At 47.3% G+C, this 26,690-nt stretch overlaps 1 protein-coding gene across 5 annotated transcripts in view; it reads left to right on the forward strand.

Moving 5' to 3' along the window:
* Window positions 1–1,200: 1,200 nt before the first annotated feature.
* Window positions 1,201–26,690, forward strand: part of COL23A1 (collagen type XXIII alpha 1 chain) — a 356,236-nt gene continuing 330,746 nt past the window's right edge. For 3 of the 5 annotated variants that reach the window (XM_037734819.1, XM_017518274.2, XM_037734820.1), the window contains exon 1: window positions 1,368–1,856. In XM_037734819.1, the coding sequence (XP_037590747.1) occupies window positions 1,560–1,856 (297 nt within the window). In that variant the 5' untranslated portion in view covers window positions 1,368–1,559. Of the gene's footprint in view, window positions 1,857–26,690 lie in introns of all 5 variants that reach the window. The other 2 variants (XM_017518269.2, XM_017518273.2) reach the window with 1 other exon arrangement.

Genomic DNA, 26,690 nt, shown 5'->3' on the forward strand with positions numbered 1-26,690 from the left:
AAAAAAAAAAAAAAAAAAAAGAATTTAGTGCTGACTTGCAAGAGGGTGTTGGCCTCTTTTCAGAATAGACTGTCAAGTTTGCTTAGCACAAGTACTTTTCATTCTACTGGGCATACAGTAGACCTTAGCACAGAGCCAAAGTTATCTCTATAGAACCGTAACCCCCAGCCATCTAGCCATCTCAGGGGTTCCCCTCTGAATTAAGGGGAGGAAAAGGAACACGTTAGCCAGAGGCACTCAACAATTCTAAAAGGTGAGTATCCACATAAATTAGACAACCAGAAGATATCCAGAGAGTCAGAGGGAAGATATAATGTATTTTTCTAAAAAAAAAAAAATACAAAATGGTTGTGGGGTTACTCAAATCACAAAGATCTGAGCTACTGGTTTGTTGTTTTTATTTAGAAATTACAGGAGTTAGCGGAAGTGTTACCTGGGACCCATTTAGGACGTGAATATGCCTGGTAGGAATCTGAACCCAGCCTGACTTCCAGCAGTTCCTCCCTTTCCTGCCAAGACTTGTTAGTGCCACTCATTCTGTTCTGTGGACCCAGGCTGTACGCCAGAGCCTTCTTGCCTCAGCCCTGTGATTTAAATTTGCAGCAGAATCGCAGTACAGGTTAAGTGTGGTGCATACTAGATCATAATATTTGGCCAAGTTGTGTTTCTAATACAGAATTAAGTCATCAGTTTAACAAGACTTGGAATTCATTTTCTGAATCTTTGCCATTCGTTATAGTATCAGTTTTCTCACAAGCCCTCTCTAGGCCAGAAACAGAGTCTTAGCATTTTTGTTTCCCGCGCCGATGTCTGGCACATAAGAACTCGTGAGAGGAGATTCTAAGAGGCCTATTTCTACTTGGCTCAATCTCACCCTGCATTTCCTAATGTGAGTGCGCAGAGGTCGCTTTCCGCCACGAAGCGGCGCTAATCCACCACCCAGAACAGACGCACTAAGTTTTCCACAGGATTTGAAGTTTTGAACTTTTTACAAGTGTCAGAAAGGTTAATTCCCAAGTTTAGAGGAATGTTCCTAAGGCACGAGTGGTGAGTGCTCCAGGCAGGGGTGGGCTGCAGAAGGCGCGAGGGGTGGCTGGGCGCCCCTCCGACCTCTGGGGTCCTCAGTGCTGACTTGGGCTGGGGCAGCCGCAGAGGTGCGGGCGCGGGGGCGGGTGCCGGCGACCGGCGCGGGTGAGGGCGGAGGTGCGCGCTGCGCGTGGGATCAGCCTGGCGCGGACCGGTGGCTCCCAGGAGCTAGTTCCCTCCTCGCCCCCGCCCCCTCGCCGCGCGGGGCCAGCGCGGCCGCTCCTCCCCTGGGTGGGTCCCGGCTCCTTTTCTGGCAGGGTCTATTTGCATAGAGGAAACTGCCCAAAGTGGCCGCTGTGGAGGAGTTGGCGGCTGTGAGGGGGGCGTGCGCCGCAATACGCGGCTACCCGGAGGCGAAGCCCCGCGCCCGGCGGACCTCGCGCCTCGGGCTGTCTCGCCTGTTCCTCACGCGCTCAACCTCAGCCCCAGCTCAGCATCGTCCCTTCGGAGAATCCACGCGCGACGAACGCGCCATGGGCCCAGGAGAGAGCGCTGGTGGCGGTGGCGACGCAGGGAAGGGCAACGCAGCGGGCGGCGGCGGCGGTGGGGGCCGCCCGGCGACGACGGCCGGGTCGCGGGCGGTGAGCGCGCTGTGCCTGCTGCTTTCCATGGGCTCGGCGGCCGCCTGCCTGCTGCTGGGCGTCCAGGCGGCCGCGCTGCAGGGCCGGGTGGCGGCGCTCGAGGAGGAGCGGGAGCTCCTGCGGCGCGCGGGGCCGCCCGGCTCCGGGGCCGCCTGGGCCGAGCCGCACCTGGAGCGTCTGCTGCGAGAGGTGAGCGCCGGGGCGCGTATCGAGGGCGGACTCGGGGGTTGTGTCGGGCTAGGGGTGGCCGTGCACTGGAACTAGGGGCAGCGTGCCGGTCTCTAGGAGGAGGGTCGCCCGCCGGCTGCGTGCGCTCTGGGTCATCCCAGAGACGGGCGCGTCTGCGCCAAGGTGGAGGCTGGGGGTGCCGGCCCCAAGGGATTTTGCGGTCTCCGTTGCCGCCTCAGAGTCCCGTGCCAGGCAGTCGGCCGCAGGAAAGAGAAAGGAGAGACCAGTGACTTTGGAGTAACAGACCTAGGGTCAGTCTCCACGGGGTGTGCTCTCGGACACGTTGCTTCCCGTTGGCGGCCAGCGGCCAAGATAAAGATGAGGCTTGTGCGAGGTGTGTAGTGACTGTCACCAGTAGCAGCTACTGTTCCCAACTAACGCTGGTGACTTGGTGAGGTGGCTGTCACGGTGGAGGGAAGCCTCAGACAGGCCCGAGGGCTGGGCCTCGCCGTGCCCCGGTGTGTCTCCAGCAGCTCAGGCCCCAAGGCTGAGCCATCACCTGTGCATTGAGGCCTGGGGGATGGGGGTGGGGGGCGCCCACATGACTTGGTAGGATGAGGTGAAGGAGAAGAAATCGGGGGTAGAGGAGCTGGATTCTGGTTTCAGATGGTGCCATCTGGGATGTGGGCTCACAGGACATCCTGAGTTTCCCATCCCATAAATGGGAATCGCGACTTCCACAGCTTACTTGAAAGCTCATATGAGGCTCTGTGACACTTCTAAGGGATAAGATTGCTGCTGTGTGTCTTCAAAGTACGGGCCACATTTGGGTCCTCAAAGCCCTCACCCAACATGTTGGCCAAAGCCTCCACCTTTTGTGTGGTAGTTCCCCTCCCCACAGAACTGGGACAGGCCTGGTGGGCTGGCCAGAGCCTCTTCTGGAGCCTTCCTCCTCCTCCTGGGATAGATGGCTGCCCCCGACCCCCAAGGCCACTGCCCAAGGGGGCATCCTTAATTGCTGTGTGAAAAGAGGCAGTGTTTCAAGGTAGGGGAGAGGGAGGACTGGCCTGTTCACCCTCAATTCCCTAGACTTTGCCCTGCTGGGATCTTTATTAATGTATCCAGCTGTGTTTCCAATGTTGAGTTCCTTTGGACTCAAGGAAAGTAGGAGAAGATGACTGTGTACCACACCTCTTGTTCACCCCACCTGTTTCTTAGTCACTTTAACTTAAGCTAGTATTGCAGCTCTTCTAGCCGGGTTCTGGGTAAAATTGCTGCTTCATGAAATGATTTCCTATTTTCCCCTTGGAAGGGTCTGCAGACTTCAGAACTGTCTTTGAGCCCTGCTGGCAACTCCTTGCGATGGTTTTATAATTACTGCCCATTATCTTTTGGCAAATCCCTGGAGACCAGGGGGATGTTGCATTGATTTATGGAGGGCCAGTAAAGTTTCTACCTGTTACTGATACATCTGCGGCTGCTCTTTCTCATAGGAGGCCTCTCTTATTTGGTAAAAATAAACCGAAAGCCCTGATTGAGTAACTCAGAAATCCTAGTACAATCATTTTACAAGGAACTACAAATTGTGTCTATTTTAGGAGGGAGGGACATCCTGCACAAGCAGCCACTGCTGGGAAGTGTTGCTTCTTAAGTCCTGAACTTCAGCGGGGAGAGACTGTGCAGTTGCTCTCCCAGGCTTCCTCTCCCACCCGGCTGGCACTGAATTTTATCTGGGTGAACTACAGTGCTTGAACAATGAGTTACTGGACAGAGCAGTGTTCTTTCTCTCTCTCTCTATTCTTGTTTAGAAAGCAAAAGAAAAATTTAGAATCCAGGGAATCCTGGATTCTGGAGAATTTGCTGTGCCATTCACACATAGTACTACTCACTAATCGGAGCTCGGTATCTGAGGTGCGTGCTGTGCCTGGAGTGTAAACTGGCCAGATTTTCCCGCCAGTGGAGAGTCGGAGATGGCGCATTATGAATACAGTTGGGGTTTAACTTCTGGTTGTTTGGGTGCCCACTGTGAGACAGCTTCTCTCTCCCAGGGTACCAGTCTATTTCTGTTAGGAGCTATTCTTGAAAATTTCACTGGATGGGAAGTGTACATAGCCTGGCTGGTGACAGTAAGTTCCCTGGCTGGGAGGAGAGCGCTGTGGGAGGCATATATGGGGAGTCAATAATTGACTGTAATTAGATGTATAGATACTTTTTCAAGCCATTAGATATGAAGGCCAAATAAGTATTGAACTGAAAATCTTGTAAGGAAAGAACATTTGTACTTGAAGCTGTTTTTCAGTTCTGATTTGTTCTCAGTGAAGCCTCTTTTAAGCCAGTGCTGAAGTAGTTATGTATGTGAGTGTGCGGGCAGCTTGTCCTACCAACAAACTTGCTTTCAGAGAACCAGAGGCAGAAACCATGTCCAAATTAAAGAAAAGACATCCTTGCCAACCATACATGGCTTTAATGTCAGGGGGAAAAAAGCCAACAAAAGCCACTGTTAATATGGGACCCACTCTCTTTGTTCCCTTGGGAACAGAACTGTGAAGTAAGTTTTTCTGGACTGGCTGATGTGCCTGATAATGAAGATACAGAAGCTACAAAAAAGGAATATTCATGTCAACTGGTGATCATTAAAGACCCTTCCCATGGCACAAAAGGAAGAGATAAACAAGATTTCTGAGTAAGAGCCATGAACGAGCATATCTTCAGTACGATCTAAAAAAATTCATGCAAAAAATTCTAATACTTTCCTTTTAAAGTGCTTTAAATAGGCTGCCTAAGTAATCAATCCCCCATCTTACACCTATAGTTACAATGTTATAAAAGCTTAAAACTTTAGAATACATGGCCCCCATAATACAGTAAAAAATGGAATGCAAGGATTAAAGAAATATTTAGTTATATTCAGAAGAGACCACGCCAGCTTACAATGGATTTATTGTTGGCTGTTGGCCTTCCATTGTCCAGACCAATCAGTTTGAAAACAAGAAAAGCCTAGAGACTTGGGTAAAATTCACGCACTTTCCTTCTCTCTTACCAACTCTATATATTGGTTAAATACTGTCAACCCAGTGTCAAATGGAGATTTTTCAGCCTCCTTAGCAGTTTTTCTACTTGTCAGGCTGCTCTCTGCTGTCAGTTTTAATTAAGATGCCTATTTTTGAATCCCACAGCACAACTGGAGATGCGGTGTAAATCATAGCTACATTTGTTTCCTTGACATTTCCTGGCTCCCCCCAAAAAAAAAAAAAAAGTTTCCTTTCAATGACTTCCTGGCATGCTCACTTTCTCTCTCCACTCTTTTTTTCTCCTCTTTTTTTTTTTTTTTTTTTCTTGCTACAGTTTGGGAGAGCTTTATAATAATAGCAGCATGTTTAGAATAAGCCAAGGGTTGGGGCATTCCTTTCAAAGACATATTTTGTCATTTTGGATTGGACTTTCCCACATTGGCTTTGAAGATTTGAGGCATGGCCCCTGAGGCTGGGGAATCTGTAAGCTGAATGAATTTATACAGAGCAAAGCAGATGATGCCTGAAGTTTTCCATCAGCAGAAGAGAGTTTGAGGCCTGGTCCCACCATTTACCAGCTCTGTCATCCCACCTCTTCCACTTCCTCTCCTTTAATATTGTGGTCACAACTCCTATGTAGTTATGAGCAAATATGGTAACATACAGGAAAAGTACTGGATGGTAAATATGCTTTTGATGGCAGGTAACAGAATACCCAAGTGTCCTTACTTACCTGACATTTTGAGAGAAGCCTGGAAGACGGTCAGCACATCATGGGTTTGTCAGTGACTTGGCCACAGCTGAGTCCCACTCAGTGTCTGCCATTCCCTTGTCCTTTCCTCATGATCTCAAGATGGCTGCTGCAGCTGGGAACCTATGTCTGTATCCTGGAGTAGCCTGGGTAGAAGGAAAGGGGGCAGGGAACAGAGCAGTCTTCTTGAGAGCTTGTCTCTTTAATTTCACTTCAGGGGGAAACTTTCCCGCCTTTCAGCAGACTTCCTTTGTAGCCACTAGCCAGAGCTAGGTCACAGGGTCACCATCACCCTGTCACTGGCAAGGGTAATGCGATTGCCATAGCAGGCTTTGGCTGATCTTGACACATCCCCTGAGGCTGGGCATATTGCCACTGGATCAGAATTGAGGCTTTGGTGGGAAGGAATACTGGGCACGGCTATTGGGGATCAACCAACAGAGTTAGCCACTGCTGTGGAGCATTACTCCAACGTCAACCTGAGCCATGGAGTATTACGCCAATGTCATCCAGAGCCATGGAGTGTTACCCCAGCATCAACCAGGGCCACGGAGTGTTACCCCAGCATCATCCGGGGCTGTGGAGCGCTACCCCAGCGCCAACCAGGGCTGTGGAGTGCTACCCCAGCATCAACCAGGGCTGTGGGATGTTACTCTCACATCAGTTGAGGCCATGGAGTGTTACCCTAGGATCAGCCAGGGCCATAGAGCATTACTCCAGTGTCAGCCGGGGCCATGAGTGTTACCCCAAGGTCAGCTGTGGAGTGTTACCCCAGTGCCTGCTGGGACCATGGAGTATTTATTCTGTCAGCCCAGAGGAGGATGGGGCAGAGTGGGGGTTCAGTCATCTACTGGCCCGCTTCAATTTTCGTAACTGGGCCTGCCTTCCACTTTGGTGTTTCCCAAGCACCACACTTGGGGAACATTCTTCAACCACAGAATTTCTGTCTCCCTTGGGGCTCTGCTGTCCAGCTTGCTCCCAGCCACAGCTGAAGGGAAGGTTGATGGATTTGGGATTCTCCCTGGCACAGTCCCATTCTTTGCAGCCTTTAGCCTTTAACCCTTAAGTGGATGCTGTTCTGCCCCCGAAGTGAGTGACTAAGGGTGGCATTCTAGGACACTGCTTGCCAGCTTTCCCGTATCACAGCACATGCAAAGAACGGTAACACTTCCCTTCACTGCAGGAAGGGAAGAAGACAATAGGCTGGAGGCGACCAGCCACTCCCCAGCCCCCAAGGACCAAGGCGGTCAGTCCACCCAGAGACTGCATATGGTGCACCTGCACCATTCGGCGTGCCTGGGGAGCTCTGCTACCTGCTCCTATCCTGCCTTTTCCTCAGCTCCTTGGCTTTCTTAGCAGCCATATCTGACTTTGGCCTCCAAATCCCCTTCCAGAGTGCATGCAGTTAGAGTTAGAGTCATGGTCGCCAGAGCAGGCTGTTCCCCCTTCCCTCACCAAGAAGCATCCCATTAGCTTCAGCCTTTCTGGACACCTTTGGATCCTTTTACCCTCAAATAGCAACGTGACACGACTCCAACTCTGTGCAGCTTCAGGAGGCTGGGGCATGGTGGCTCACACCTATTATCTCAGTGCTTTGGGAGGCCGAGGTGGGTGGATAACTTGAGCCCAGGAGTTCGAGACCAGCCTGGACGATATAGCAAGACCTCGTCTCTCTCCCCCCACCCCCCTGTGTGTGTGTGTGTATATATATATATATATATATATATATATATATATATATATATATTTCTCTGTGTGTGTGTGTGTGTGTGTGTGTGCGCGCATGTGTGTGTGTGGCCAGGCTCGGTGGCTTACGCCTGTAGTCCCAGCACTTTAGGAGGCCAAGGTGGGCAGATCACCTGAGGTCAGGAGTTTGAGACCAGCCTGGCCAACATGGTGAAACCTCTTTTCTACTAAAAATACAAAAATTAGCCAGGCATGATGACACACACCTGTAATCCCAGCTACTTGGGAGGCTGAGGTAGGAGAATCACTTGAACCCAGAAGTTGGAGGTTGCAGTGAGCCAAGATCATGCCACCATACTCTTCCTGGGTGACACAGCACGTCTCCATCTCAAAAAAAAAAAAAAAAAAAAAAGAAAGAAAGAAAGAAATTAGCTGGGCATGGTGGTGCAAACCTGTAGTCCCAGCTCCTCGAGAGACCAAGGTGTGAGGATTGCTTGAGCCCAGGTGTTTGAGGTTGCAGTGAGCCGTGATTGTGCCCCTGTACTCCAGCCTGGGTGACAGACTGAGGCTGTCTCAACAACAAATGGAAGAAACAAAAACAAAACAAAAAAAAAGTGGGGGTGTGGAGTTCATTGGCTTGGGTAATAGAGAAGTCCAGATTATTGTCTGCTTAGGCACAGCTCGAGGTGCCTGGATTTTCTGTTTCTTCCTCTTGACTCCATATTTTTCAAGGATGCCCTCACTTTTCCCATAAAATACCAGGGAAGCTTCCAGCAGCTCCAGATTCACATCCTAGTGTTAGTTTCTGTTTCCCAACAGTCCCAGCAAAAATTCCCTAACTCCCTCTGATGGACTTGTGTAAAACACCTGCATTTGTCTATACAGATAACCCACCCTGGTCACTGAGACCAGAGGAGCAGCCCCCCGATGGGCCAGGCTCAGGTGTGTCTGTGTGTGTGTTCACGTGTGTGGACGATCAACCGCCCTGGAGCTATAGGGACCAAGAAGTGAAAGATGGTCCCAAAGGACAATTTGGAGTGCTGTTACTAGAAGAAGGGGAGAGGACATGGGGCCAGTAAAACCAGTAGGTGACTATCCAAGGAATAGGGTGAGAAGCTTGGGCTCTAAGCTGGAGCCATGCTTTAGAGAAATTCCACCTCAATGGCATGAAACCCAACTAAAGGATTTTTGATCCAATGGGGTGGGCAGTGGGCACTTGTTCTGTAGAGGTTTATGTACATTGATAAATTTGGGTTTATCCGTGCCAGTATCAAAATCTGTGTTTCTCTGTATATAATGTACTTACAGAATGTGAGCTTTCCAAGTTACTTCAAATCCTAAAAATTTTCCACAGCAGCCTCATGAGATGTACAGACAGAGGTTACTGCCATTGTTTTACAGAGGGAGAAGTGTCACAGAGTGGGAGCCTTGACCTCTGCAGAGCACACAGGGCCAGGTCTGAGCTCCCTTAGGTTTGCAGGCCACCTTGGAAGATGGGAGTGAAAAGGACGAATGTCCGCAAACCCTGTGTGCAGGTTCGGCACTCAGCCTGGGACAGTACGTGTGTGCCCAGGTCAGGCCACCTGCTCCCAGGTCCCTGTTCCTCTGCCCACTTTCATCATCTTCCTGGGAAATGTTCTCATGGGGAATGTTCTCAGAACATGTCTCTGGCCTAGTTGGTGAGCCTGGGGAGTACCCCAAGTCCTCGGGACTTGGAATGGTGACGTGCGTGTAGCTTGAGGGTTGTCATGCCTTGCTTGGTGCTTTTGGAGGTGGCTTTTGGAGGGCTGACTCTGGAAGAGGAAAACGCTGTCGGCTGGAAGGGAAGGCTGTAGATGAGGAGCCTGGAGGCCTCTCCAAGCCTCAGTTCTCTGGCTGTGAGGTGGTGCTGGCGCAGCCAGGGGTATACTGTGAGCCCTGTGCCCCACTGTCCTATGCTTTCAGGGCCTCACGAAGTGTGGGTGTGATCCTGCACCTTCAGAGGAGCCCTCTCTGCCCCACAGATTTCTATGTTTCTCCCCTCTCTGGAAACAATTGAGTCCCTCGCTGGGGCAGTGGCGGATGTTGGGGAGGTGGAGATCTTTCACAGTGCTCTCCTCCAGGCAGCTGCACATTGTACTCTTGCCCCTTGAAGTGCCCATTAGCACTCCAGCAGCAAACCTCTGAGCTGTGGCTGCCGCCTTTACCCAGGCTGTCAGGTTGGGAAAAGGCATGATGGCTTGCCCATCCTTCTCGCTCCTCCTTTTTTTTTTTTTTGAGACAGGGTCTCGTTCTGTCTCACAGGCTGGAGTGCAGTGGCGCGATCACAGCTCACTGCAGCCTTGAACTCCTGGCCTCAAACAGTCTTCTTGCCTCAGTCTCCCAAAATGCTATGATTACAGATCTGAGCTACTGTACTTGTTCCCCCCACCCCTGCTTTTTTTTTTTTTAAATAACCAAGCTATATCTTGATTTAGCATGATGAATGTTACTGAATATAACTCATTGTCCTAAAACAAGGGCTATTTAACTTTTTGCATAATCTTTTCTCATCCATCCTGTGGGCAGATATTTGCTCACCTAATTTTAACCACAGAATGCATACCATTTATACCTTGCTTTTATGTATTTAAACTGTACATCAGACACATTTTTCCAGCTAATGCATCATCTTTAGGGTCATGTTTGATGATTGTATAGTATATCCCATCAAGAAAATCTGCATCCTGCTATCAGCATGGCATACAGCCTTCCCCTATTTTTGTTAGCACAGATAATGGTACAATCAGTGGTTTTGAGGGGAAAGTTTCTTTATTCTGTTGTTCTTTGGGATGTGGAGTAACTGCATACAGAAGGGTGTCTTTTGGGCTCTTTCTTTTCTTCTTTTCTTTTCTGTTTTTTTGACAGAGTCTTGCTCTGTTGCCCAGGCTGGAGTACAGTGGCACGATCTCGGCTCACTACAACCCCCATCTTCCAGGTTCAAGTGATTCTCCTGCTTCAGCTTTCCGAATAGCTGGGATTATAGGTGCCCATCACCACACCCAGCTAATTTTGGTATTTTTAGTAGAGATGAGGTTTTACCATGTTGGCCAAACTGGTCTTGAACTTCTGACCTCAGGTGATCCACCTGCCTTGGCCTCCCAAAGTGCTGGGATTACAGGCATGAGCTACCACGCCCAGCCTTGTTTTAATTTTAGAACATCTGAGTTTGTCTGAGACAGGCTTCTCCTCCTGTGGTATTTGGAAGCTGTGGGACCATGATGAAATTGTCCTTTAAGTTTTATAATGGGCAACATGGATTCAATATATCTTTCAGTTGAATTTATCATTGCTGTTGAAAGCAAAAAGCAATTGATAAAGAAAGCTTTAAAATAAGCTATGGAAAAAATTCAAAGGTTTCATTTCAGAATTAGAACCCTGTATTGATTTGGTGCGACAACCTTTCTTTATTATTATTATTATTTTTGAGATAGTGTCTTGCTCTGTCACCCAGGCAGGTGTGCAGTGGTGTGATGTCAGCTCACTGCAGCCTCAGCTCCTGGACTTGGGTGATCCTTCCGCCTGAGCCTCCCAAGTAGCTGGGACTACAGGTGAACACCACCACAGCTGGCTAATTTGTAAAGTTTTTGTCTCACTATGTTGGCCAGGCTGGTCTTTAACTGCTGGGCTCAAGCGACCCTCCCACCTCAGCCTTCCAAAGCGTTGAGATTATAGGCATGAGCCACCGCACCCAGCCAGAAACCGTTCCTGAGCAGCATTTAGTGGTGCCAGGCACTGCACTTGGTCCTCACTGTGATTTCTCATCATGTGAACGAATGTAATTCAGTTTGGGAAAGTTCTCCAGAGGCCACACACCACCTCCAGCTTTCTCCCTCGTGCAGTTTTCATCATGGGTTGAATCAGGATTCATATTTAACTGCTGACATAGGCACTCAGAGAACATCCCTTCATCATGTCCAGAAACTTATTTCAGGACTAAGCACGAACCATTGGGAGAGAAACATAAGTTTGCAGATGTCCTCTGAAAGTCATATTGGTGTACTCCTAGAGGCCAGAGGAGAAACAACTGAGTGCCTCCCATGTGTGCCCTGGGCCGAGGATTCACATGTCCTCTAGTTTCTTTCTTTCTTTTTTTTGAGATGGACTCTTGCTCTGTCACCTAGGCTGGAGTGCAGTGGTGCGATCTCAGTTCACTGCAGCCCCCACCTCCTGGGTTCAAGCGATTCTCCTCCTTCAGCCTCCGGAGCAGCTGGGATTACAGGTGCTCGCCATCATTCCTGGCTAATTTTTGTATTTTTAGTAGAGATGGGGTTTTACCATGTTGGCCGGACTGTTCTCTAACTCCTGATCTCAAGTGATTCACCTGCCTTGGCCTCCCAAAGTGCTGGAATTACAGGTGTGAACCACCATGCCCGGACTCATGTCCTCTAGTTTCTTAACAGCTTCCTCTCTCTACAGCTGCTCTGCTGTGGGTGAGATGGGATCCAGCCTACCAGAGAGAGGCAGTGATTTGCCCCTGGTGGCAGTGGGCACCTGCACCTAGGTGACTCAGTAACCTCATTCCTCATCCCCAGCCCTTTCCACAGCTTCATGGCAGACCTGGGGGAAACGATGATTTGGCTTTGGGCAGCAGCTCTTTCAGACATCTGTAAGTGATGGATGCTTGGAGTGGCAAGGAAGACTTCAGCCTCGAGGACACTCAGGTTCACATCCCAGCACTGCCATTTTCCAGCTGTGTGACCTTGGGTAAACGAATGTTTTTCCAAACCTCAGTTTGCCCATCTGTTAAACAGGGATTGTAGTACTTGTCTCACAAAGTTTCTGTGGGAATTAAACAAGGGGATGTGTACCAGGCACTCAGCATATCGTGCACACCCCGAACATGGCTGCTCTTATTAGAATTTTTTCTTTTACTGAATCTGGAAGGAATGTCTACATCTGTTTGCCAATCAGAGGAGGTCCCATGGTTACATGGCTGACCTTAAAACTCTTTTAACACCGGGTTTCTGCCATCCTGTTAAGACCATACAGAATCAAAAAAAGCTGTTAACACATGTCCAGCCTCTGAGTCAAAGAGCAGAGAATTGTGAGTTGGTTGTTGAAGAAATGCAAAGACTGAATTAGTTTCATGAGCCCATTTTTTTGGTTTATCATTTGAACAGACTGAGACTTTCCATTGATTTTAAAAAGTCATAATTATGACCAAAATAAAAAAATGTTCATGAAAATAATTTTATAGATTTGTCATTGTGAAAGGGCATACAAACACCTAATCAATTAGTTAAGAAGGAAGTCTTGCGTCTCAAAAAAAAAAGTCTGTTTTTGTAATCATGAAATATGGCAGCAACATGGCCAAATGCTCATGGTTCACCCAGTGAGCTAGAGGCTTCACCCACATCTGCTTCCCGTCACATTGGTAAATGAGAAAAATCTATTCTCCTGATGTAGCCACGGAATTTGGGGTCAGGAAGGCGATGCTTGCAAATGGGTAATGGCAACTTCTAAAATGGAATTTTTTCCAACTTTGAGTTGTGAAACAAATCATAAAGCAATTAGAATGTATTTGAAAGGGCAGTTTAAATAAAATCTACTCAACTTTGGGCCTCCTGGGAGGAATATCACACAAAAAATACAGGATCTGTTCATGGATTTAACTGTGCCTTTTGTGTGATGCATGGGCTGTTATCACTCACAGCATCTTGTTTTCAGACCAGGGTTGTGGTGCGGTCAAGAAGGGAAGATTCCCATGATGTCAAGGGGACTAGAGTGTGTGTGAGGGTGAGCTGGTGTGAGTGTGCAAGTGTGTGTGTGTCAGGAGTATGCATGCGTGGATGTGTGTGTACGTGGGTGTATGAGTGCACGTGTGTACATGCATGTGTGTGTTGTGTATGAGTGTATATGCATAAAAATATGCCTGTGTGTGTATGCAGGTGTGTGCATTAGTGTGTGTGCATGCATGTGGGTGTGTGCATTAGTGTGTGCATGCACGTGTGGGTGTGTGTGTGCATGCACATATGTGTGCGTGCTGTGTGGGCACTGTACAGGAATCTCACTTATAAAGTGAGAGTTTATAAGGTACCCACCTTATCGCCTCACTCTGGAAGTTATCCCGTCCAAGTTTCCCTGAAAGCCACCATAGCTGGGCCCTGACGGCTCATGCCGTGGGCTTTAGAATTGGCAGACCTGGGTCTGAGTCCAGAGCTGCCTCTGAACCCTTTGTCCCCGTGTCCTGGAACAAACTGGTTGAGTTTTCTGAACCTCGGCTTCCTCTTCTGGAAAAGGGCTGATAGAGTCCACCTCGTTCGGTCTTAGTGAGGACGGAGCAACGACCCTTCCGGGGCTGCCCTGCGGGGGCGCAGCGCAGCCGGAGGCGCCCCCTTGGCACTCCAGTCTGTGGATCCCGGCCGGCGGGCGCCAGACCTCCGCCTCCAGTGCAGCCTCGGGGCAGCGCCGCCCCTCCCTACGCCCTCCCCACGCCTGCACGGGAGGCGACCTGGGCTCGGCTTTGGATCCGGCGAGCAGCGCGGCGCCGGCGCTCTGCGGGGTCAGCCCTGCGGGAATTTCGTACCCGCCGCCCCTGGTCCCCAGCGCAGCGCCGAGGGAGCGGCCCTTCCTGCAGAGGCTGGCGTCTGCCTCCCCAGTCCCGCCACTGCCTTGGGCCTCCGGCATCTGCCTGAGGAGTCCCCGCTGGGGTCTTTCTGTTGTCGTTCAGACCAGCGCTCCAGGCCCAGCGGGTCCCTGCTCTGCCGTCCGGGGGGCCCGCGGGTGGTCGGGAGCCCGGGGCGCGGCTCCGGGGCCCCTCGTCCGGGCGGGGCATGGTTCCTCCCGACTCCTCTCCCTGAGGCTGGTGGTCCCACCGTGCAGGCCGCGTCTCCTCCTCTCGGGATGCCAGCCCTGTTGCATTAGGGCCCCGCAACGACCTGTTCCACCTCATCCGCCTCTTTAAAAGCCGCCTCCACTGGCAGCCGCATCCGGAGGCTTCGGGGTGAGGACTTCGCCACGTGAAGCGGGAACACGATTCAGCCACCGCCACCTCGGCGTGGCGCTGTATGGGGAAGCTCAGGCACTCCCCGAGGGACCCGCTGGGGCTTTCCGCAGGGCCTGGCGCGCAGGGCATGGGGAGAAGACGGCGGCTGTGATGGGGAGAGGGCTCGAGGATCAGGAACAGCCCGGGCCCTCCCCGACCCCGCGCCCGATCCCCACCCCTGCCCCCGCGCCTGCATTTCGTCTCTATGCCAGCCCAGCGTGGTGAACCCTGGAGGGCAGGTTCTGAGAAGCCATGTGTGTCTTTGAGAAATATTGATGAGAAATGTTGAACGGGAACGCCAGTGGGCTATTGGGCTGGAAGGCAAGACTCTTCCAGCCAGCAGGCTGGAAGTTACAACCGAACTTCGCTTGTAACAAATACACTTGCAAAATCACCTCCACGGCTGTAAGTTGGTGCTACCAGCATCGACTTGCTGCGTGAGGAGAAACAGAGTCTGAAGGGCTATTGAGGGACTGCCAAAAACACAGCGGCTTCGTGACCTTCCAGCCCCTCTGGGTGTCACTGTCCAGGCCAACATGGGATGGGTTTTTATCCATTGCTATTAGAGGAATCAGTGGATTGACCTGCTGGCTCGGAAGACTTGTGAAGTAGGTGTGGCTGCATTCATATTCTGAACACCTGGTGTATGCGAGCTTCTCTGAGGACAGATTTGCCTGGCAAAACTTGGGGCAAGTGAAGGTGGGCCTGGTTCCCCCTTCTTTCCTGTCCTGAGCCCCTTCCCCTCACCCCCAACGCAATGGCCCTTGTGTTCTTCTTGCCTTTCCCAGGAACCGTCCTGCGTTCCGTTTCTGCTCTCACAGTAACCTCTCCACTCAAATAGTGAGGGCTGGGTGCCAGGTGCCTTGGCTATGGAAGGAGCACTGGATCTGCTCTGGGAAGACTTGCCTTTTAGTTCTGGCTCGGCTGCTGCCCATCTAGGTGGTCTAGATGAGCCATGGAACTGCTTGAGATTTATCTTCCAAAAAGATAAGTGATAATAATAGTAATACATTCTCTTCTGCGGAAGCTCCTCGTGAGGGTCAAATGAGGTAACACATGGGAGTGTGTTGTGAATGGCAGATTAACATGAAAAACAAGATGATGTTGTTAATAAGCAGCTGAATATGTGACTTTCCTTGGGAAATACTGCACTTTATTTTTTGTTTGTTTTTATTTTTATTTTTTTGAGGAGGAGTTTCACTCTTGTTACCCAGGCGGGAGTGCAATGGTGCGATCTCGGCTTACTGCAACCTCCGCCTCCTGGGTTCAAGCAATTCTCCTGCCTCAACCTCCCGAGTAGCTGGGACTACAGGTGTGTGCCACCACGCCCAGCTAATTTTTTTTTGTATTTTTAGTAGAGACGGGGTTTCACCATGTTGACCAGGATGGTCTCTATCTCTTGACCTCGTGATCCTCTCGCCTCAGGCTCCCAAAGTGCTGGGATTATAGGCTGTGAGCCATCACGCCCGGCCAGGAAGGGTTAATTTTGAGGTTAGGAGGTCCTTACTAGCTGTTCAGTTATCCCTTAGTTTTGGAGCTGAGTTCATTCCCAGGATAATAGTTAGGACCTGGGGGTTCCTATTTCCTAGAGGAGGACACTTTTCTTTTCATCATTGGTGGATATTTCTGCAGCACTCATAAGACAAGAAGTGGTGTTGAAAAAGGGTGGATCAAATGACCAGCCTGGCTCCCCTTGACCCTAAGAATGCAGGTACGGAGCTGTGTGGAGCTGTCCTATCCTTCTTCTGAAGGTAAAAAAGTGACTGACATGTGAAAGATACCAGGATGAAGATGGCTGGTTAATGACTGCTAAGAACTTGAAAGCAAATGAAGAGTTGTCCCAAATGAATGGGCTGGGAGGTGTTGATCGCACAAGTCGAATCAGGCCAGTGGCTGGATTCCTATTCAGCAAGAGTGCTGGAGAAGGGTCCCTGGTTTGAGGATATGTCAGGTGGATGGTGTAGTTACTCTCTCCAACTCAGAGATGCTAAGCTCCTGAATACCTTCAGTGTTTGGCATTCATTCGGTGGGAAGATTGTCTTATATTTATTGACCCTTCAAACCAATTGCAGCAAGAAACAGAATGCTGTGTTTTTGACCCACCCTTTTGGAGTAAGCTTCTCTTTCAGAGTGTGTATATTTCCGGGGAGACAACTTATGTTATCTGAGTGTCTCCTTGCAAGGACCATTTAAGCAGCTTCCAAATATTTCCTGGAAGCAACCTTTTCATTGGCATCTGTGCCACAGACAGCATTATTTGTGGAGTCATCCAGCTCCACAAATGGGAAGTAGAATGCTTGGACAAATTGAGGGGCTGGCATGGTTTTCTTGCGGGATTCCACTGAGAATTTCCCTCCACATCCTGTGACTTACTTTTTTTCTTTTGTTCTTCCTCTTTAAAAAAAAAAATAGAGTTACAATTTACACACAATAAAATCACAGATTTTAAGTGTAGAGTTAGATGGATATTGACAAATATATGCACCCATATCACTGACATCTCCAATAAGTACAGAATATGTGTAACACCTCAGAAAGTTCCCTATGCCCCTTTCTTGTCTCCACCCAGAGGTAACCATCTTGTTTTCTATTACCAATAGCTTAGTTTTGCCTGTTCTAGAACCTCATGTAAATAGAACCCTTGGGGGCCGGGCTTGGTGGCTCACGCCTGTAATCCTAGTACTTTGGGAGGCTGAAGTGAGTGGATCACTTGAGGCCAGGCGTTTTAGACCAGCCTGGCCAACATGGTGAAACCCTGTCTCTACTGAAAATACAAAAATTAGCTGGGTGTGGTGATGGGCACCTGTACTCTCATCTACTCGGGAAGCTGAGGCAGGAGAATTGCTTGAACAATGGGAGGCTGAAGTTGCAGTGAGCCGAGATCGCACCACTGCACTCCAGCTTGGGTGACAAGATGAGATTCTGTCTCAAAAAAAAAGAACTCTGTGATATGGTATGTCTTCTTTTATGTGGTTCTTTTACTTAAAATGGTGCTTTTGAGATTTATTCATGTATTTGCATGTGTCAACTCTTTCCTTTGTAATATTGAGTAGTATTTCATTATATGACTATATCACTATTCATTCTCTTGTTTATGAGCATTTGAGTTGTTTCTAGTATTCGGTTATTATTAATAAAGCTGCTGTGAGTACAAAATAGTTATACAAAATTATTTTTTGTACAAAATTATTTTACAAACATTACAAAATTATTGTACAAAAAATGATTTTAAAAATAATGAATGGGAATGCGAATGTGGATTACTGAGGAATCCTCATTGTTTGTAGACCGACCCTTTCAAAACATGTTCATGTATTTCAGGACCAAGCAGGGACCCTTGAGGAAATGTGTTTGCTGACGTGGTTTGGAAGAGTCACTCAGTGTGCCAATGGGAGTCACTGATTAAACCCACATTCCTTAGAGAAAAGCCAGGAAGCTCCTGCCAAGTGCTGTGGCTGGGCCAGACGCTCTCACAATTGGCCTTTGACATGACTCTGCCAGGGGCTTTACCTGGCACCGAAACCAGGTGAAACCTGAAGCTCAGTGTGATGCTTTCTGTCCCCAGGACACACACTTCACCACCCTGCCAAGCCTATGGAAGCCCTGCCTGGGATCTTTGTTGTTTGTCTTCTTTTTTTTTTTTTTTTTTAAGTATAATTGATATACAGTGAACTCCACAAATTTAAAATGTACAACTTAATACATTTTGGCATCTGTGCACAACTATGAAACCTTCTCCACAATCTGGATAGGGAATGCATCCATCACCCTCCAGAGTCTTCTCCTGCCCCGTTCAATTATCTCCCTTCCATCCCTCCCTGCCTGCCACCAAGGTGCCACTGATTTCTGTTAGTATTGATTACTTTTCATTTTCCGGATTTTTCTCTGAATGGAATAACACACTCTTTGTTAGTCTGGTTTCTTTCACTCAGCATAGTTATTGAGAGATACTTTGATATGTTTTTGTAGTGGTTATACAAATAACAGCTTTTCCACAATAGTTAATTCATTCTTTTTCATTACTGAGTATTAGTTTGCTATATGGATATACCACAATTTGTTTATCCATTTAGCTATTGATGGATGTTTGGATTGTTCCTGTATGGATTTATACTTTCATTTCTCTTGGATGTAAGTACCTTGAAGTGGACTAGCTGAACATATGATAAGTATATGATTAACTTTTTTTTTTTTAAGATGAAGTTTTACTCCTGTTGCCCAGGCTAGAGTGCAATGGTGCAATCTTGGGTCACTGCAACCTCCACCTCCCACGTTCAATTGAACCTCCTGCCTCAGACACCAGAGTAGCTGTGATTACAGGCATGTACCACCATGCCCAGCTAATTTTGTATTTTTAGTAGAGATGGGCTTTCTCCATGTTGGTCAGGCTGGTCTCGAAATCTTGACCTCAACTGATCCACCCGCCTCAACCTCCCAAAGTGCTGGGATTGCAGGCGTGAGCCACCGCACCCAGCTGATTAATTTTTAAGACACTGCCAAAGCCATTGCATATACCATATGATATGTATATGATTAACTTTTTAATCATATATGTCACTCAAAGCCATTGAATCATTTCAGATTCCCACCAGCAGTGTAGGACAATTCCAGTTGCTCATATATATGTCATTTTTCTCTGACTGCTTTTATGATTTTCTCTTTATCACTGGTTTTAAGCAATCCGATTATGATCTATCTTGGTGTCGTTTTCTTGTTTTTTTTTGTGCTTGGGTTTCATTGTGATTCTTAGATCTGTGTGTTTACAATTTTCACCAAGTTTGAAAACACTTTTTGACTATTCTTCAAAATTTTTTTTTTCTGTTTTGCTCTTTCTCTCACCTCTTCTTTGGTGACTCCAATTACACATATGTTGACTGCTTGAAGTCCCACAGTTCACTAGCTCTCTTCTTTGTCTTTTCCTTTTAAAAATAATTCTTTCAGCCGGGTGTGGTGGCTCAAGCCTGTAATCCCAGCATTTTGGGAGGCCGAGGCGGGTGGATCACGAGGTCAAGAGATCGAGACCATCCTGGTCAACATGGTGAAACCCCGTCTCTACTAAAAAATACAAAACATTAGCTGGGTATGGTGGCGCGTGCCTGTAATCCCAGCTACTGAGGAGGTTGAGGCAGGAGAATTGCCTGGACCCAGGAGGCGGAGGTTGCGGTGAGCCGAGATCGCGCCATTGCACTCCCGCCTGGGTAACAAGAGTGAAACTCCGTCTCAAAAAAAAAAAAAAATAAATAAATAAAATAATAATTCTTTCTCTGTGTGTTCATTTTAGACAGTTTCTATTGCTGTCTTCAAATTTATAATCTTTTCTTTGGCAACGTCTCATCTGCCATTAATCCCGTCCACCATATTTTTCATCTTGGACATGGTAGTTTTCACTTCTGGAATCTCAGTTTAGGTCTTTTAAATACTTTGTTGTCTCTACTTAGCTGGTTGTGCATATGCGTTACAGTTATAATAATTATTTTTAATGTCTTTGTGTGCTAATTCTAACCTCTGTGGCAGTTGTGGGCCAGTTTCAATTAATTGACTTTTCTGTTTGTTATAGGGCCTATTTTCCTGCTGGTAACTTCTTATCTTTTGCCAGACATGATGAATTTTACCTCACAAGACGCTGAATATTTTTGTGTTTGTATATATATTCCTGGGCTTTGTGATGCCACAATTAAGTTACTTGGAAATAGTTTAATCCTTTAGGGTCTTGTTGTTAGGATCTGTTAGGTAGGACTAGAGCAGTGTTTAACCTGGGCGCTAGGGTTAATTACTCCCTACCAGCAAGGCAGGGCCCGTCTTGGTGCTCCCCTCAGTATTTTATTTTGTTTGTTTATTTATTTATTTTGAGACTGAGTCTCACTCTGATCACTCTGTCACCCAGGCTGGAGTGCAGTGAGATCTCGGCTCACTGCAACCTCTGCCTCCTGGGTTCAAGTGATTCTCCTGCCTCAGCCTCCCAAATAGCTAGGATTACAGGTGTGCGCCACGACACCTGGCTAATTTTTGTATTTTTAGTAGAGATGGGGTGTCATCGTGTTGGTCAGGCTAGTCTCGTACCCCTGACTTCAAGTGATCTGCCTGGCTTGGCCTCCCAAAGTGCTGGGTTTACAGATGTGAGCCACTGTGCCAGGCCTTTCCTCAGTACTTTCTCAGTGCATAATCAGGTTTACTTGGCTGGCTGGTGGGAATGAGCATTCTCCCGGCCCCTGTGTGAATGCTGTCTGCAGTGCCCTGGAGTCCTTTTGAGTGGTTCTTTCCTTGACCTCAGGAGTTTCCTTGCCCACAGGGGCTGATTAACCCTCTGCCTCCTACTCGAAGGGAATTCTAAGCAGATTTTTATCATCTTTCCAGTCCTCTGCTCTGCACACTCTGACTGCCTTGGTGTCCCTTGGCTCCCAGCCCCATGTCTTCAATTCTGGTGGCTGCCAGGCATCACCCATGCACCCCTCCATGTGCTCAGCCTGGTCACTCCCCAGGTGGGAAGCCAGAGCAGTTGCTGCCTGTCTTAAAGATGACTGTCCTTGCCTGCCTGGCCCTAGTGTCTTCAAAATTATGTTTTATATGTAGGAATACATTTGTGGGTTTTGCTGTTGATGTTGTTTAGGTGGAAGGGCAAAGCTAGTCATTGTCACTCTATCTTGCCTGGAAGTGTAAATTCATGATGTGATATTTTTAAAATGTGGGGGTGATGTTAGATTTGTAGAAAAACATACTGTATATATGTACATAAGTATAGTACCTTTGGCAAAAGTAAGAAATTAGGTCAGCCACAGTGGCTCACGCCTGTAATCCCAGCACTTTGGGAGGCTGAGGCAGGCAGATCGCTTGAGCCCAGGAGTTTGAGACCATCCTGGACAACATGATGAAATCTGGTCTCTACAAAAGATACAAAAATTAGCCTGACTTGGTATACCTGTAGTCCCAACATTTTGGGAGGCTGAGGCAGGAGGATGACTTGAACCCAGGAGGTTGAGGCTGCAGTGAGCCATGATGGTACCATTACACTGCAGCCTGAGTGACAGAGCAAGACCCTGTCTCAAAAGAAAAGAAAAAGAAATTAACTACCATACTGTGACAGACAGAGTTCTAAGATGGTCTCCAAGATTCCTGCTCCCTGGTGAACACACTTTTTACAATTCCCTCCCCTGCAGTGCAGGCAGAACCTGGGGGTATCATGGGCTATCCTCCTATGATTAAGTTACTAATGAATCAGTTGACTTTGAGTTAGTAAAAAAGGAGAATATTCAGTGGGCCTGACTTAACCAGGTGAGCCCTTCAAAGGAACTGGGCCCCTCCTGAAGTCAGGGATGCGCAGCATGAAGGGGTGTGGAGGGGCTGCATGGTGGGGAACTTTGAACTGCCTCTGGGAACTGAAAGCCTCTGGCCAACAGCCTGCAAGAGAATGGGGCCTTCCTGCTAAACCACGAGGAACCACATGAGCTTGAGAGAGGACTCCGAACTCCAGGAAGAAACCCCCAGCTGACTCATTGATTTCAGCCTGTGAGACCCTGAGCAGAGACCAGCTGCAGTTATGCCCAGCCTCTGACCACAGAAACTGTAATATAGTAAATGTGTATTTAAACTGCTAACTTTGTGGCATTTGTTAATACAGCAATAGAAAACTAATACAATTACTGTTAACTAAAGAGGATCAGATCAAATATATTAGTAACAATAGTCTACTTTTACTGTAGCAAAATCTCAATAAGGACTAATGTGAAGACCAGCACAAGATCGTAGGAACACTTCCACCAGCGTTCAAGGTGATGTTAGCACACTCACATTGCATCTTGGTTGCAGATCACTAGAATCCTGATCAGCAATGCATCTGTTATGTGAGAAAATATTCAGAAATCCTATATCTGATTAAGATGTAGTATACAGAATCTGTAAAGAGCTCCTATAGTTCAACAACAGAACTACACACACCCCAATTTTAACGTGGGCAAAGGACTTGAACAGAATTTCTTCAAACAGGTTATACAGATGGCCAACAAACAAACACATGAAAAGCATCTTGACATCAGTCATCATTAGGGAAATGTAAATCAAAACCACAATGATATACCATTTCACATCCACTAGGATCTTTTGGCAAAGATGTGGAGAAATTGGAACTGTCATATGTTGCTGATGGCAATGTAAAATGGTTCAGCCACTGTGGAAAACAGTTTGGTGGGATCCTCAAAAAATTAAATTACCATATGACCCAGCAATTCCACTCCCAGCTTTATACCCCAAAGAATTGAAAACAGATACTCAAATAAAAGTAGACTCATGTTCACAGCAGCACTATACACAAGAGCCAAAAGGTGGAAGGTGCCCAGATGTTCATCAATGAATGGATAAGCAAATGGTAGTATAGACACAATGCAATATTATTCAGCCATAAAAAGGAATGAGTGATCCATGCCAATGTGGATGAGTCTCAGACACATCATGCTGAGTGAAAGGGACCAGACAAAAGGAAAGGAAATCACAGGTGGTGTGCTTCTGCTTATGTGAAATATACAGAATAGGTAAATCCACAGAAACAGCAGACTGGTGGTTGCGGGGGCTGCGGTTAGGGAGGAAAGGGTACAGGAGTTCCTTTTGGGGTGATGCCAGCGTTTTGAAAGTAGATAGAGGGAGTGAGTGTATAACAGTGTGAATCTACTTAATGCCACTGAATTGTTCACTTTAAAATGGTTAATTTTATATCAATGGTTATGTGAATTTCATTTCAATTTAAAAAGTACATCTGTTCTAAAAAATAACAAGGCTGTGTCTTAGTTGGTGGTAAATGACTTTGTGATCTTTGTGATTCTGCTTTTTTTTTTTTTTTTTTTGAGACAGAGTCTCACTCTGTTGCCCAGGCTAGAGTAGAGTGAGGTGGTGCAATCTCAGCTCACTGCAACCTCCGCCTCCTGGGTTCAAGCGATTCTGCCTCAGCCCCCCGAGTAGCTGGGGCTATAGGCATGTGCCACCACACCCAACTAATTTTTATATTTTTAGTAGACATGGAGTTTCACCATGTTGGCCAGGCTGGTCTCAAACTTCTGACCTTGTGATCCACCTGCCTCAGCCTCCCAAAGTGCTGGGATTATAGGTGTGAGCCACCAAGTCCGGACCCTTTTTTTTTAAAAAAAAAACAACAACAAAACTAAACTACACCTTATTCAGATTTCACCCATTTCTTCCTCTAATGTCCTTTTCCTATTCCAGGGTCCATCTAGGACACACGTTGCATTTATTGTGCTGTCTCCTTAGTCTCTTCTGATCTATGACCATTTCTCAGTCTTCTCTTGCTTTGCATGGCCTTGACGGTTTTGAGACATAGTGAGCAGGTGTTTTGTGGAATGTTCCACAGTCTGGGATAGTCTAATACTTCTCATGAGCAGCATTTGGTAAGCATACCACTGAGGTGGATTGCCATGTTCATGGCATCCTCTCAGGGGGCCCGTGGGGCCAGCATGAGGTATCCCTGTGACATTCATTTTGATCACTTGGTTAAGGGAAGGGAAATCTGCCACATTTCTCCATTATGAAGTTACTGTTTAAGTCTAGCCCACATTAAGGAGAGGGGAAGTTAGCTTCACCTCTGGGAAGGGAGAAGTGTTTACATATATTAATTGGGATTCTGTAAGAAAGTTTCGTGTCTTCTCTCCATTTATTTATTCAATCATTTATATCACTATAGACTCAAGAATATTTAACATAGTCTTTGGGTTATAAAGACTACATTATTTATTTTGCTGCTTAAATTGTTCTAGCTTTGGCCATTCTGAGCTCTTTCAGGTTGGTTCTTTGGTTTTTTGTTTGTTTGTTTGTTTTTGGCGATGAAGTCTTGCTCTGCCGCCTAGGCTGGAGTGCAGTGGCATGATCTCTGCTCACTGCAACCTTCATCTCCTGGGTTCAAGCAATTCTTGTGCCTCACTCTCCCAAGTAGCTGGGATAACAGGCGTGCTCCACCATGCCCAGCTAATTTTTTTTTTTTTTTGAGACGGAGTTTTGCTTTTGTTGCCCAGGCTGGAGTGCAGTGGCATGATCTCAGCTCACTACAACCTACACCTCCTGGTCAAGTGATTCTCCTACCTCAGCCTCCCAAGTAGCTGGTATTACAGGCATGCACCACTGTGCCTGGCTAATTTTTTATTTCTTTTGCAGAGATGGGGTTTCTCCATGTTGGTCAGGCTGGTCTCGAACTCCTGACTTCAGGCGATCTGCCCACCTTGGCCTCCCAAGTGCTGGGATTACAGGCATGAGCCACTGTGTCCGGCCTAATTTTTGTATTTTTAATAGAGACAGGGTTTCACCATGTTGGCCAGGCTGGTCTTGAACTCCTGACCTCAAGTAATTTGCCCTCTCAGCCTCCCAAAGTGCTGGGATTACAGGCGTGAGCTACTGAGCCCAGCCTTTCTGGTTGGTTTTTATGTTTATTTGACAAATGCCCCTGACCCCAGCCCCTTTGTAAAACACATCTTCACTTTCTAGCACTGTAAGACTCCAGGCTCCTCTTGTGTTTTTTTTCTGCTTTGGCCTTAGAATTGTTCATTTCTCCAAGAAGCCCTGATTCCTTTTAGTGGAGAATGATAGAGACCAAGATCTGGGTACTGTGTGTGCTTGTTACTACGAGGGTATGACTGTAGACCTTCCCTGCAGATGGAGGGTATATAGTAAACATGTATATTAACCCATCTATATGCACATATCTGTGATTGTATGTATCTATATGTATCTATCTGTATACAGAACATGAACATGACGTCATAGTGATGTCTCTGATTCTGATTCAGCACTATAGGGTTCATTGTAGCTTTCCTCCTTTGCTTATTTGTAACTTCTTTCTTGGATGGTGAGAAACCTGGCTTTCATTACACATAGTTTGTTTACTTATGTGTTCAACCCTAATGTGTATATAAAGTAGTTTCAAAATTTTTAACCTGAATCCCTGTGAGAAACAACTTTACCTCCTAGTGTACAGTGTTTACATCAGATTCCTTTTGTTTTCAGCCTTAGAGTTTTTTCTTTTTTTTTTTCTCAGACAGAGTCTCACTCTATCACCCAGGCTGGAGTGCAGTGGTGCAATCTTGGCTCACTGCAACCTCTGCCTCCTAGGTTCAAGTGATGTTCATGCCTCAGCCTCCAAAGTAGCTGGGATTACAGGTGCACACCACCACATCAGGCTATTTTTTGTGTTTTTAGTAGAGATGGGGGTTCACCATGTTGGTCAGGCTGGTCTTGAACTACTGACCTCTGGTGATCCTCTCACCTCTACCTCCCAAAGTGCTGGGATTACAGGCGTGAGCGACCACACCTGGCCAGCCTTAGAGTTTTCAATGAAAACACCATTTTGCAACTACTTAGCTCAGCTACACTTTTCCCCAACCTTCAGCGAGGTTATGTCATACAGTTTTAATATAGTTAGATTTGTTATTCTAGCCTGGGTTTCTCCAGCATCCTGATTTTTAGTGTGTAATTGGTATCCATTACAGTTCACTCCGGGAAGGACAGTCCTGTGGTTTTTGACAAATGCATAATCATGTGTCTACCACCCCAGGACCACACAGAACAATTCTATCACCCTTAATCTCCGTGCTGCCCTTGAAGTTAATTCCTGTCAGTCTCCCAACCGTTTGCAAACACTGTACTGGTTTCTCTCCGAGTTATGTATTGCTTGGCTTCTGATAGCAACTTTATATTTTATTTTTTTGAAACGGAGTTTTGCTCTCGTTGCCCAGGCTGGAGTGCAATGGCACAATCTCACTCACTGCAACCTCTGCTTCCTGGGTTCAAGAGATTCTCCTGCCTCAGCCTCCTGAGTAGTTCTGACTATAGGCATGTGCCACTATACCCGGCTAATTTTTTTTTTTTTTAGTATAAACGGGGTTTCACCATTTTGGCCAGGACAGTCATAAACTCCTGACCTCAGGTGCTCTTCCCACCTTGGCCTCCCGAAGTGCTGAGATGAGGTGTGAGCCACCACACCCGGTCCCAAAGGCAACTTTAAAAATGTTTTTGTAGATATGAACATTACTCATGAGCAGAGGTTGCCATGCCTTGTGATTGGTGTCAGTTGCTACCAGGATTTAAGTCTAGCCCTGACATTTCTCTTTCTGTCTCAGTTTTCCCATGTGTAAATGGATATAATAAGAATCCCATCCTCATGGGGGTATCAGGAGGAATAGATATAGCAATTGGTGCAGTGCCTGGCCCATAGTAAGTAATCAAGTCTTGATAATAATACTTTAGTTGTATTTATCATTATCATCATTGTGGTGAGATGTCAAAAGAGAACGTTTAAAGGGGTCAGGAAAGGGAGTCTCCTCTGGTTGCTGGTGGTGGTGAGAAGGCCTGAACTGGCTCTTTGTAAGCAGGTAGAGGGAGGGCAGAGAAGCTGTGCCTGTGGTCAGCATTTG

Source organism: Cebus imitator, unplaced genomic scaffold, assembly GCF_001604975.1.
Source record: "Cebus imitator isolate Cc_AM_T3 unplaced genomic scaffold, Cebus_imitator-1.0 Scaffold668, whole genome shotgun sequence".
Taxonomy (NCBI): Eukaryota; Metazoa; Chordata; class Mammalia; order Primates; family Cebidae; genus Cebus; species Cebus imitator.